At 37.3% G+C, this 14327-nt stretch overlaps 1 protein-coding gene across 2 annotated transcripts in view; it reads left to right on the top strand.

Moving 5' to 3' along the window:
* Nucleotides 1–14327, top strand: part of LOC111510145 (venom protease) — a 78729-nt gene that overhangs the window by 7837 nt on the left and 56565 nt on the right. For both annotated transcript variants that reach the window (XM_074169618.1, XM_074169617.1), the window contains exon 3: nt 10758–10858. In XM_074169618.1, the coding sequence (XP_074025719.1) occupies nt 10758–10858 (101 nt within the window). The remainder of the gene's footprint in view (nt 1–10757; nt 10859–14327) is intronic.

Raw genomic sequence — 14327 nt, 5'->3', positions numbered from 1 at the left:
TATAAGCAAATCAATGAGAAAACCCAATATCAATTGCATTAAATTGAAATTAATTAATTGACAACATCCTTATTAGTTTTGAGTAAAAAGTGTCATTAATTGAAAGTAAAACCCTATCATAGTGAGGTTGGAACTTTGTTTTAAAGTATTAAAAAATATTATGAATTATATTAATGAAAATCCAGAGGTGATCAATGTCTGATCTTCTAATAAGGCAATCTAATAGATGTATTTCTTTCAACTGATATGATTTTAGTTGAATTATAGTCCATTTTGTGACCCTCTTGGAAACATGATTACTTAGAGCACATCTCCCAGGATGTAATCTACTATCACTTTTATGGAAACTCATTATATCTTTAAGTAGCCTTGACGTTTGACTAATATATTCACTACTACAATTTAAACATGGAATGGAATAGATTGAGATTGGAAGTTTATAGGAGTTTTATCCTTGATTTTTGAAAATAATTAATTGATGGTTACTATGGTTCTGAAAGCTATTTTTACATTTCAATTTTTGAAAATTCCGCATAAAGAAGGTAAAGTATAGAAACTGGAGGTGTATCATCCCGAATTGTGATATTGTCAGACTGTACAAGTTTCTGTCCAACTGGTTGTTATTATTGATTTGAACGTCAATGGTTGACGTACTAAATAAGATCTCGAAAACATCTTGGAAGCTGATAAACGCAAACTCTAATAGATCAAATCAGAATGTTAACGTGACAAATAATCAGATAACAGCATATACTTTCAACGATTACTTCATAAATGTTCCCAAATCTATCATGTCAAATTTGCCATTTAGTCAAAAAAAATTTCTTGCTCACAAACATAAAGATGTCACTAAAAATGTCACAAAGTTAAACATTACTGAGGTATCTCCAAATAAAATCAGAGATGCCATAAATAATATGAAGAGCAATAAAAGTAAGGATTTTTATGAACTAAATGTGAATCTCTTGAAATCAGTAAAATATCAAATAATATCTCCTTTATGTAAATTGCTAAATAAAAGTATACAATTAGGTATTTATCCAAATTGCCTAAAAATTTCAAAAGTTGTGCCTGTGTTTCAAAAAGGTGATCCAAATGATATGGCCAATCACAAACCAATTTCATTACCCCCTATATTATCAAAAACTTATGAGAAAATACTGAAGTCAAAAATTAATAATCATCTTGAGCAAAAAAATGTTTTCACAAATTCCCAGTTTGGCTTTCGAAATAATAAATCTACAACTCTCGCAATGAGTAAACTTGTGGATACTGTAAATTATGGTTTTCATAACAAGAAATTTGTTGGATGCCTGTTATGTGATCTGTCAAAGGCCTTTGATTGCGTCTCTCATGATATCCTCTTATCAAAGCTAAATCTATATGAAATTGATAATAAACTATTAGGGCTTATAACTTCCTACCTATCTGACAGAAAACAAATTACTTACTTCAATAAACAATGTTCAAATTTATCATCGGTGGAATATGGGGTTTCTCAGGGCTCGGTACTGGGCCCGCTACTGTTCTTGATTTACATCAATGACATACCTGCGGTGGTGTCAGACACTGAGGTGATCCTCTTTGCTGATGACACAACATTGATTGAAACAAATCACTCCATAACTAATTTAAAGGAAAAAATCATAGAGGCACAGTTGAAAGTTGATGATTGGTTCAACTGTAACAGGCTTCGCATAAATGACTCAAAAACTGACTATATTGTTTTCTCTCTTAGAAATCATGACATGGAGTTGAAGTCAAATGTGAAATTTCTAGGAGTAATGCTTGACTCATCTTCAACATGGAAATCTCATGTTGATTATTTTGCGAAAAAACTATGCAGGGTAACTTATCTCCTAAAAAACTTGGCCAAAATTGTTAGCAATAAAGTACTATTAGAGGCTTACTATGCTTTATTTCAGTCACTAGTTCTGTATGCATTTCTCTGTTGGGGTCACTCGGCACATACTGAAAGAATTTTTGGCATCCAGAGACGAGCTTTTCGATATATGGTCTCTCTTACTTATAGGGAGGATATTAGAAAAAAATTTATTAAATTTGGTATCTTAACTATACCGTCACTATACATTTATGAATGCATTGAGTTTATAAAAATCAATATAAAAACGTATGACTATATATCCACTACTCATTTACATAATACCCGACAAAAAAAAATTTAGTTCTACAGTATCATAGGTTGTCTAAAATCAGAAATTATAAAAATTATTATGGTCCAATATTCTTCAACAAAATTCCTGAAGCTATACGCTGTACTCCTACTAAAAGTTTCTCACAAATAATAAAAAAAACTACTTATCAAAAAAGCGTATTATAGCATTGAAGAATTCCTGTCTGATGATGCCGATGTTGCAGTGACAGACAGGTAGAGCATAAATATTTTATAACTATCTTCAAGTTCAAATCTTTTATATTATGTAGATGTAATTATATTATTAACCATGACTTACCTATTTTACTAGTATATTCCCACCTGACTTGTGTGAACATGAAGAGTATAAAGCATCAATAAAATTTCTTTCTTTCTTTCTGTGAATGATGCGTTTCGAGCGGCCACCTCCAGGAAAGAGTGTCCGCTGAAGAGCTATAATGAGTTTCCCCCTCGTATCAAAGCCTTGATACGAGAGAGAAATCGCTTGAGAAGGCTCTATCAACGAACCCTTTTCCCGGGAGATAAAATTGCGGCAAGCAGGATGGCCAACCAAGTCAAACAGGCCATCACTGAGCATAGAAACGAAAGGTGGGCGAAGGTCTTAGAATCTCTTGAGCCTGGGAATGATGAGCTTTGATGAATCACCCGCAGGCTCAGGGGGAAGAAGACTGTTCCCTCACCCATTCACGGAGAGCGCGGATTGTGCTACTCCTCCACCGACAAAGCGTTAGCCTTTGCAGACACGATGGAACGTCAGTTTCAACTTAACGTTGACGACGATGACGACATCGACCGCGATATGCTGTTGGACGACCGGGTTCACCGTATCCTCAGGGAAGATAATGACGATAACATCCGGGCGGCTTCTGTGGAAGAGCTGAAGGGTTACATCAGGGCCGCAAAGGTCAAAAAACCTCGGGGGGTCGACTCAATAACCAATAAGTTTTTGAAGAGGCTCCCGGACAACTGCGTCGAATACCTTCTACTTATAAACAGTTCGTTGGCCCTCGGACACTTCCCCAGAAGGTGGAAGCATGCGATCGTTATTATGATTCCAAAACAGGGTCAGAACCTGCTATTCCCACAGAACTATCGCCCGATTAGTCTGCTCTCGTCGGCGGCTAAGCTGGCTGAAAGTGTCGTTCTACAAAGACTCAACGAAGAAGTCGTGGGCCGAAATATTCTGCCTGACAAACAGTTCGGCTTCAGGAGAGAACACTCCTCTGAGTTGTAGGCTCTGAGATTGGTCGAAAACAACATCGCGGAACTGAATCAAAACAAAAAAGTTCATGACGTTTTGCTAGACATTTCGAAGGCCTTCGACCGTGTATGGTACGAAGGCCTTCTGCACAAATTGATCGCGTTCAACCTGTCTCGGGGCCTGATCCGGTGGATTGGGTCTTTTCTGAAAGACAGAACATTTCAGGTTAGAGTAGAGGGCTCCCTGTCGGACAACAGAGAGATCCTCGCTGGAGTGCCACAGGAGGCCGTACTCTCCCCTACGCTTTACTCACTTCACACCAGTGACCTTCCGAAGTCTAAGCATTTGAAGATATCCCTGTACGCTGATGACACGGCTCTCCTCTCATCTTCCATGGGTCGGGAGCTCGGTGTCGTCTACATGCAACGTGCATTGGACGACCTCGAGCGCTGGTACCTCGAATGGAAGATCCGAGTGAACCCGGACAAGACCCAGGCGATAACCATGGGAAGAACGATATCTTCTCCGGCCTGAAAAGTGAGGATCTCTGGAAGGGGGATCGACTGGCAAGCGTGGGTAAAGTACCTCGGCCTTCTAATAGACCGTAGGCTCACCTGGATCCCGCACATTACAACCGTGAAGCAAAGATCGAGGGTCGGATCAATAGACGTTCTAAATTAGGCCTCAAGAACAAGATTACGATCTATAAAACGATGTTCAAGCCTGTCATCATGTACACTTCAGGCGTCTTGGGACAAGCGGCCACGTATAATATCTCCATTCTGGAGGTATTGCAAAATAAGTCAATGAGGACGATTGTGAATGCTCCTTGGTTCGTGCGGAATGAAGCCATCCGCAGACATTTGCAGCTACCTTCCATTAAGCAGTCCATTCAGTCGAGGAATCGGCAAGTCTTTGATTGCGCAGAAAACCACGATAATGTTAGTTAGGGAAGCTATGGATTATGCTGTAGACGACCCCTCCCGATATAGTAGGCTTAGACACTCTGTCGAGTGAGGCCCTCATGTCCCCCGTCAAAAGATGAACAATATATTCATCCAAACACCCCAGCCAGGTAGGGGTTCACGTGAAGGGCGGCACTGATGTCTGAGAACATTCATGCCGTCATCCCATAAATCAGTCTTGACCCGTTTGTCTTCCTGACGATCCAAAGGGTAAGGGAGCCACGCTCCATCCTGTTTGGAATCAAACAGGTTGGAGCTGTACGTGCGGTGGTGATTACTGTGAGTTGTGTCATTAGCAAGTTTTTAATATTCGATTTTTTACTTCGGCAGCATTTTTGAAGACAAAATTATGTGGGAAGCAGAAAAGAAGAAACGGCAGTATAGCACGGAATATATAAAATATGGATATATTGAAAATCCCACAAATCCATCGCCTATGTGCCTTCTTTGTCTAAAAACTTGAAAAAGCGATGAAACCCTCAAGGCTACAAGATCATTTGAATAAAATGCATTCAGATAAAAAAGACAAAAGTGTGATTTGTTTTCAAGAACTGGAAAAGAAACACTCAGCTCAGCCAACTGTGTCAACAGTTGTCGACGACGAACTCCGAGCTTCCTACAGTATCTCCTTGCTATTTGCTCAAACAGGTAAACCTCAAACTATTGGAGAGGATTAAATTTTACCGGTAATAAAAGAAGTAATAACTACTGAGCTCCATAAACCAGCGGCAGATATTATCTGAAAAATTCCTTTGAGCAATAGTTCCGTGCAAAGACGAATTGATGAGATGGCTGAAAACATTGAAGAGACATTGCACGACAACTTCATCACTTCAAAGAATGATATTGCGTACTTGACAGACCTGTATAAATCATTTATTGATGTCAATCTCCAACTTCAAGGTGACGACTTGAAGTTGATTGAAACAAAAAACGTCATTGCTGCTTTTGTAGCCAAATTGCTCTTATACAAGAATAATATCGGCAGACGTGAGTTTCGCAATTTCCCTAATTTGTCAGCAGTATCCTTCAACAACGACGACTTGCTTATTCACTGCCAACATTTGGAGAACCTCAACAGTGGTTTCGCAGAACGATTCCAGGGCACTTTAAAATTGGAAATACCGGACTGGAGGTTGGATCCTTTTTCAAATTTCAACACAGCAGGATCACCCCAGCTGGAAAAAGAACTCATAGATCTCATAACGAACGAGGAAAAAAATTAAAATTCAAAAATGGATACCAAGAATGTTGACTGCAAAAGCCAATCTCGCAATTGCATCCTGGATTGTGGTCCATCGTTCAACGATTTCTGATAGGATTTCCATCATCGTATATATGTGAACGTGGATTTGGTGCTGTGGCAACGTTGCTAACTAAAAAGAGAAATCGGTTGCAGATTACCGAACGCGGTGACTTACGGCTATTTTTTGAGTAAATTCGAGCCTAATATTAACAAACTTGATGAATTAGTTTTGAAATTCAAATTGAAATGTTTCTTTCAATAACATGAATAGAAGTTTTCCTAATATTACAAATTGGTGTTTTATATTACCCTCATCAGAAAGTCTAACATCCACATGAGACACATAATTCAATTATCAAAATAATGACTGCGATTGTGATTCTTAAGATGTATTGAAATAAAAAAAATTGGGAGGGGGCGCTAATGATTAAATGATTAATTAAAATGATTAATTCTCGAAGTGGGCGATAGACAAAATAAGTTTGTGAACCTTTGGGCTATATTAACGATCAGCGTAAGCAAACAAAGTTGCCTATGATCGTAAATACCCACAAAACAATTATTTCAGATAATCTGCTCCGAAAATGTATTTGGAATTAATTAGAATTGCCAAAACCGGGAGGTCAAACTTAGTCGCTGTATGGTGATCAACAGCATCAGTTGCTGTTGGGAAATATGTTGGATCTCGTGAATTATTACGTTGTTGTTGTGGTTTGATGTACTGTTAACTTAGTACTGGCACAATTGTACGATGGTGAGTTTTTATTCTACGTCACAAAGTTGTGGGATTTGTTTATTTTTGACTGTACTGCTTTGTCAGTCGCATGAATAAAATAAAATACATTTATTTGCCCAAGAGACTGACAATAATCAGTGTAGGAGTCGTCTTTTATTACAATAGAAATGTAAACCTAAAAGTATTCACTAAGTGAATACAGACATTTATCTAACAGGAAGTCCTTCAAATTTTTTTTGAAAATATTTATATAATTACAGTCACTAACGTGTATTGGAAGAGCATTAAATAATCTCAAACCTAAACATCTTGGCGACAAGATGTTAATTTAGTTTTTGCAAATGGTATGACATAGTTTTTAGTTTGTCTTCATGGGCTCGTTTTGCCATCGAGGGCTCGTTTTGCTATCAAGGGCTCGTTTTGCCATCAAGGGCTCGATTTGCCATCAAGGGCTCGTTTTGGTTCATTTACCTTAACGTTTTTTTGGAATCTGAACGGCTTCATGTGTTCTGCTGCCACCACACCTTCATATGGGCGGTTAGCTCTGCTGGTGTGTAAATCCTCCTTCACCTTATAACGGTCATTTGGAAGGACCTCCATTACTTTGAATGGACCTCTAAATTTGGGTGATAGCTTTTTACTTTCACCAGTTGCAGGGTTGCTTATGACTTTGGTCAAGACCAAGTCGCCAATATCGAAAACTTTTGGTGGATTCAGTTTTTTATTGAAAGCGGCATTTTCTTTGCCTCTATTCTTTTCCAATCGTTGCGCCGTTTCAGCTCTTATCGCAGTGACGTCCACCTCCCTCTCTTCGACGTTGTCGTGGATATCACTATACCTTTTCAGTGGGAATCCAAATAGAAGCTCGGCTGGCGTATTTTGTGTGATGCGGTGTTTCGTGCTATTAATGCCTTGTGAACCTTTGCCACTTTGGAATCCCATTCATTGCCATTTATACTTGCCCCCAAAGTCGCCAAAGCGTCTACTATTGTTTTGTTTACTCTCTCCGCTTGACAATTTTCTCTTGGGAGACCAACTGATATGGTATGTAACCTGATACCTTTGCCTGAGATTTTGTTCAAATTCATTGGAAACAAATCCTTTTCCCGCATCTGTTATTATTCTTTTCGGATTTCCGAAAATTGTACATATCTCGCTCAATGTCACTAGGACATATTTGGTAGTAGTGTTGGGAACCGCTTTCAAAAATGTGAATTTCGAGAATCCGTCCACAACTACAAGTATATACTTATTTCCCTTTGTAGTTTCCACAAATGGTCCCTAAATGATTCAAGTGTAGGGTGTGGTGTGGTCTCGCATACTTGGGCATATAATGCAAAAATCCAATCTTCTTACCACTATTTTTTTCATGGTAGAGACAATGTAAACATGCATTTATGTATTTCTTCACAAATTTATTTTTTTCAAACAAGTAATTTTTTTTTAATTCGGTCTATAGTTTTCTCATAAGCAAAGTGACCTACATCATCATGATTAGATTTTACTATTTTCCACCTACAGTTTTTCGGTACTACTCATCTTCGACCATATGGCGTTACACGATGAACTTCATTTTCCCGTAAATCGTTTTCCTCAAAAATGTTTTTATTATCCACTCTATCACCACTTAATATTTCTTTTATTTCTTTGATAGAAGCATCTTGATCTTGCGCTTCGCGTAGATAATAATTTTCGTGTATTTTTTCAACGTTCTCTATTTTCTCTCTCATCTCTAAATCACTACTGAGTGCGTCTACAAGCTGGATTTGTGAAGCAGCTTTATGATGTATTTTAAATGAGAAGTCTTGCTAAAGTAAAACCCACCTGGCTATGCGTGGAACAATTGCTTGTTTACTTAAGGCACTTTTCAAAGCGTTGCAACCTTGAAAATTGTGAACTCATTTCCAAGGAGATAAAACCTATACTTTTCTAGGGTTTCACAATTGCAAGTAACTCTAGTTCAAATGAATGATAGTTTTTCTCCGCCTCAGTTATTTACTTGCTGAAATACCCAACAGCATTTTCTTTGTTTTCAGATTTTTGAAATAATATTTCTGCGAAGCCTTCCCGACTCGCATCTGTATAAACTATTATTGTTAGTTTAGGATTGAAAATACATAATACAGGATTTGAACACATTTTCTTCTTGAGATCTTGAGCAATATTTGTCGATGAATCTGACCATGCCCAAACGATATTTGAGGGAGTCATGTATTTATTCGATGAATTGTCTGGCGTATAGATCAGGGGTGGCTCCAGATTCGTTATAATACCTTCCCACAAGTGCATGGTATGCGATAAACCCCTGCTGCTGATAGTGGGTCCCTTTTGTCTTTAGCCGACTTGAGGCTTCATTCTATCTTTCTGATGGGTTTGAAAACTGTTTTAATGTCATATTTCCTCCATAGTTTTCCAATTCTGTCTGTGACCTTGGGATACATGGTAGATACGCGCGTGTAATCATCTAATCGTTCTTTTAGTTTTGAACCGTACGACTCTTCAGTTTCATGGCTTTTTTGATCTTGGTACATTGTATCTATTCGATCTCAAGGTCACTCAAAGATGAGGAAAAAATTCCAAAAATCCACGGCCTTCGAACCCGAAAAATGGTGATATTTTGGTGAATTTGTTTGAAAAGTTCTCACAAACATTTTTTGTTGACCTGTGTTATCGAAAAAAAAAATGAAATCAAAACCCTTCCCGTGAGAAATGAATATGCAGCAAAAAACCTTCATATATAATGAGTGTCTTCTTAGCTATATGCTCATTATTTTTCATGGCGGTGCAACTTCCAGAAGTTTATAGTTGAACTAAGATTTGAATGCACTCGAAAAGTCGGATGTAAGCGGATTCAGTGTGAAACTGTCGGTAATAACAGACTTCATTATTTGAATTTTGTTCACCTGCGACAATGTGGGTGCTAATCTGAAAAACGGCTAGTAAGTCATTTAGTCATTTCCGTATCGATTAGATTCGGGAACTTCTGGTTGCATTCCAAGAAATTGTTTGAAAACGTTGAATCATTTTCACCTAGTCCGAAGAACCTTTCATGTTCAGCATACCGTTTTCAGAAATTTCGCCCAAATTGTCCAACATAAACTCTATTACACTCCGGACACTTAAGCTCATAAACTCCAGATTTCTCCATCTTAACCACTTTATCTTTATCATTTAAAAGGAAATTAGATAACCTGGTATTTTGTGGCCTGAATGCCACTTCCATATTAATGTTTCTGAAAAATCCCGTGATTTTCTCTGTTATTTTTCCAAAATATGTTAACGTGATTTCTGATTGTTTGATCTGGGAGTGTATTAATCTGTATGTTAATTTGAGGCTTTTTTTTCGGACCAACTTCTAGATTGTGTCTGCGTTGAAATGCAGATTATTAATTATTTGTTTTTTTTTATTCATTTGAGAATGTCCTTGTAGCACGAAACTACAGTAACGTTAGTTACAAATACAAGGGGTATAAAAACATAGGAAGTTTTAATTCTCATTTTTCATGAATTGTCATACTATTTACAGAAATGTTACACAACGTTTTTTAAGAAAGACTATAGAAAAACTTTAGTATACTTGGTGTACTTCGAAGTTTCGGAGAAAACTATTCTCTTCAGTTTTTTCAGAACTTTTTAATACAGAGCTCTCATTTCTTCTCATCAGAGTTGTTATCGTGACAATAGCAAAGTTGTTTCTTTTGGTAATAGAAAATCGTAATTCAATACAAGAGTTAAGTATTTCGTCTTATTCGTTATTCGAAAGTATGCTGATGAGGAGTTGAAGAAAAGTGTTCTCACCCGAAACTTCGAAGTACACTAAAATTGTGATAGTTTTTTATATGACTGAATTTTATAGCAATACCATTCATACATCACTTTGTGTAACGTTCCTAAAAATGATATCTGTTTGAATTCCATTACGAATGTGTAAAATACAAATTGAATGGGAGAAAGTTATATAAGAACATAGGCAGACATCATCAGTGATATGTGCGTTGACTGCGAAGACGTAAGTCATATTCTAAGTATCAATTTGTTGGTGTCGATCACAACTCAAATTTTGAAGACGTCACCTGCAGGGTTGGCAAAAAATTCCAACCATGAATTAGCAAGACAATTTAGTCCCAAAGGTGGATCATCGTAATGTCAAGATTTGATATCACTGTTTCATATCTGACATTCATGTTTAAGAAGTGTTGTCATTAGTAAAGATGACGTCTTTGCAAAAAAAAATTGTCATTGCGTGGACAAAATAATTCAAACTATGACTTGGTCACTATAACTGATGAGATCTATGGCAGATAAAAATACTTACCTACTTTGCAGTTAAAACTGTAGGAGAAAAAACGCGAGTTTAGTCATTTGGCGCTCGATGTCGTGCTTGACGTTATTTCAATGTGGCGTTGAATATAACACTATTTTTATCATTTCAGAGTGTCAAGAATATGCAAAGTTCTCATATGAAGAGTCGGAAGATGGTAAGCTGATAATTGGAGGCACCAAAGTTATAGTAATCAAGGAATTTCCTCACATGGTAAATATATTCCTTCCATTTGTTTTTTTCTAGTCGTATGTCACCTCTAGTGGTTTAAATGCACATCCTGGATCGTTTTCGTTATTCTCGCCAAACTGATTGAAAGGCAGCGCTCTCACTTGAAACTATATAAATTTTTTTATTATAAGAATTGTGTACTCGCAAAAATATCGGACAAAACCTTAGCTCAGCTGGAATTCTGCAGCTTATTTTTCAGAACCTTCAAATTTTAGAGACCACTTCACCGACTTATCAGATACAATTCTTCTTGGGGTATTCGCAATTTGGTACACACTTACATTTCTTCTGATAACTCTGAGCTTCTCTGTGAATCATCGATATAATGGGTTCCCTTCTAGCTATCCATAAAAGTCACCAGGACCAGATAACTTTTTATAAATCGGGCGAGGATGCATGCCTCGGGATCTGGATCTCTGACATTGTCTGACTTCTCCTAAATCTTTTAACCTAAATTTTGAACCTAACCCAGACTTGAGACATTCAGTTTCATTTTTACAGTCAGAAAAATTAAAAAAATCATCGACAAATAGAGCTACAAATGTTTCAACTTTTTCATTCTGTTTGATAAACAAACAAGGATCATACAAAGACTTTTCATAACCTAAGCTTTGTAAACAATCATCTACTCGCTTATACCAAGCCCGAGCTGATTGTTTCAGCCCATAAATTGCCCTATTCAACTTTATAACCTTATTTTCTCCTTCATTACACACAAAATTTTCTGGTAAGTTCATATAAACAGTTTCATCTAAATAACCATTTATGAACGCTGCGGTAACAACAAGATGAGTTATATCTAGGGTGTATTTGACACTTGAAGCAAACAAAAGTCTTAGTGTTGAGTAACGAAGTATCGGGGAAAAAGTTTCTTTATAATATATTCCGGCTTTTTGGGTATATCGTTTAGCTACTAAAAGCGCCCGATATCTCACTTTTTCGCACTGGTCTAATTTTTGTAAACACCTACTTGCACTTAACCACAGTAGCTTGATCTGGCTTATCTACCACTTCCCATGCTTCATTTTCTTCGAACGATTTCTGCTTTACTCCACTCTCGCGATTCTGGACCACTTACAGCCTCTTTGTAAGTTATCTGATCTCCATACAAATTGAAATCTGCATTAACTCACATATTGCTATAACCAAATCTGTCTGGCTTCTTTCTTCTTCGTACTTCTGGCTGTAGTTCAATCGTCTGAGTAATATTCTTCAACTCCTTCAATGGTATAGTTTCAGAAAACTCATCTGAGGAACAGCTGGAATCTGCTTCCTCTTCTATATAGGTGCTATCATTTTTTGATATCACCGTACTAGTAGATTGATCTGAGGCAGAGCTATCTAGGTCTCCATGCTGTTCAGAACTTGCTGGTGTTTTTGGGTTGTCTATAATCACTGCTTGCACCATTTCTGAGTTTGACTCCATGATGGTAACATCTCGACTTGTTATAACTTTGTTGGTTACAGGATTGTACAGTCTATGGCCTTTCACATTATCAGCATATCCAACAACATACTGTCTCACAGCCTTTTTGTCCCACTTCAGGCGTTTTTCCTTAGAAACATGTGCCAATACTATACTACCGAATACTCGTATATGACTGACATTCGGCTTTCGACCAGTCCAAAGTTCATAGGGGGTCTTCTGATTCAATCCTGATGCTAGGGATCTATTTTTCAAATACATAGCTGTGTAAACAGCTCTGTGTGAACAGCTCCTGCCCAACACTTTTTCTCAAATTTAGCATCATATCAGCTATGGTTCGATTAAATCGTTCACACATCCCATTCTGTTCCGGACTATAAGGGTTAGTTTTCTGATGGATTATGCCACTTTGTTTCAGAAAATCCTTCATTTCATTAGAACAAAATTCTGTGCCATTATCGGTCCTTAAAGTCTTAATGCTGGAAATCGTCTGTTTTTAACCATATTTTTAAACTTCTTGAAGCAAGTAAAAATTTCACCTATTTTTTCAAAAATTAGACAAACGACGTTCTGCTAGTCGTTTACGAATAGCAAGAAATATCTGGATGAACCTATTAACTTAGTCTCCATCGGGCCACACACGTCTGCATGCACATTCTCAAGTATCCTTTCACTTCTGTGACCTCTCTCTAAGACAGAGGTTCTTTGTGCAGGACATGTTAGGAGATTGTTATTCCTGATGTTGAGATTGTAGATATCATTTCTGAACGTTATTTTCTCGTGAAGATAAGTTGGACTTTTAAACAATAGAATTTTGTGAAACAGACACAAGGCACGGAACTTGAACCTCTCACTGAAAGCCATTTCAACTCATTCAGTTTGTGAGAACATGATCATATTTTCTTATGCCATATATGTATCTAACCTAAGTTTAACATAAAACTTTTTTGTCGCTATGGGTAAATAACATCTATGAGGATATCTATAGCAGCCTCAGAGCTCCGTTGATCAACGTAGAGACTCAAAGGACATAGTGACATTATGGAACAGCAGCATACACCACGAAATGGTTATTGATCTGAAATATATGTAAAGTGAGTTCGAATTATATCAAGGATGTTACGTACATCGCCATCTGCCCACGAATAGATCAAGCAATAATGTCGATTTATCAAGGAGGTTACGTACAGCACCATCTGCCAGCGAATAGATCAAGCAATAATGTCGATAATTCTGTCAAATACAGATCCCGAACTTGAGAATTACAAGCAAACAAACAAACATCGGGTTCATTGGATTGTAGGTATGGATGCAGTATTTCTCGTGCGTGAATATACTGTCAATATTTCAGGGGTACCACGGATGGTACCTATCGTGATGAAATCGACGATATGTACCGAAAATTAAGTCAGCAACAAACGGCACTGGTCAACAGAAAATACCTCACCCATCATACTCTCCGGACCTCTCGCCAATTGACTACCATCTTTTCGAACATTTCGATAACTTTCTCACCAGTACAACCTTCGTCAATCAGTACTAGGTAAAATCGGCCTTCGTTTACTTCATCGAATCCCGAACACACAATTCTTATGCTGACGGAATTAATCGACTTGTGATACGTTGGCAAAAGTGCACTGATTCAAATGGCGCTCATTTCGATTGAATTGAATAAGTATTTACTGAAATATTACAGTCTGAAGTAGACTCATAGAAACGACAAAACTTTTGAACCAATCCAATATTCGTAGTTACGTGATCTACGGACTGATATAGTCTAAATTTTCTACAATAATTATAATTATTTGTCAATAATAATTATATGATTAGAATTGAAGGGGTTATATTTTTAGGAGTGATTAATTTTTGGGAAAGTTTTTGGCTTTCTACTACTCCATCTTGATACAAAAAAGGATGAGGGAAACTTCCAAAGAAAGGAAGTAATCAATTTAAAAATAAGTAACTCTTTACATGGATGTGTAGATCATGCAAAGAAGTAACTTTCAGACACAAACTGAAGAAAGT

This window comes from Leptinotarsa decemlineata, unplaced genomic scaffold (assembly GCF_025532065.1).
Source record: "Leptinotarsa decemlineata unplaced genomic scaffold, Ldec_3_MD MMD2_P_RNA_scaffold_5, whole genome shotgun sequence".
NCBI classification, from domain to species: domain Eukaryota; kingdom Metazoa; phylum Arthropoda; class Insecta; order Coleoptera; family Chrysomelidae; genus Leptinotarsa; species Leptinotarsa decemlineata.
Note: the sequence above shows the minus strand (reverse complement) of the source record. Positions and strands in the feature narration are given on the sequence as shown.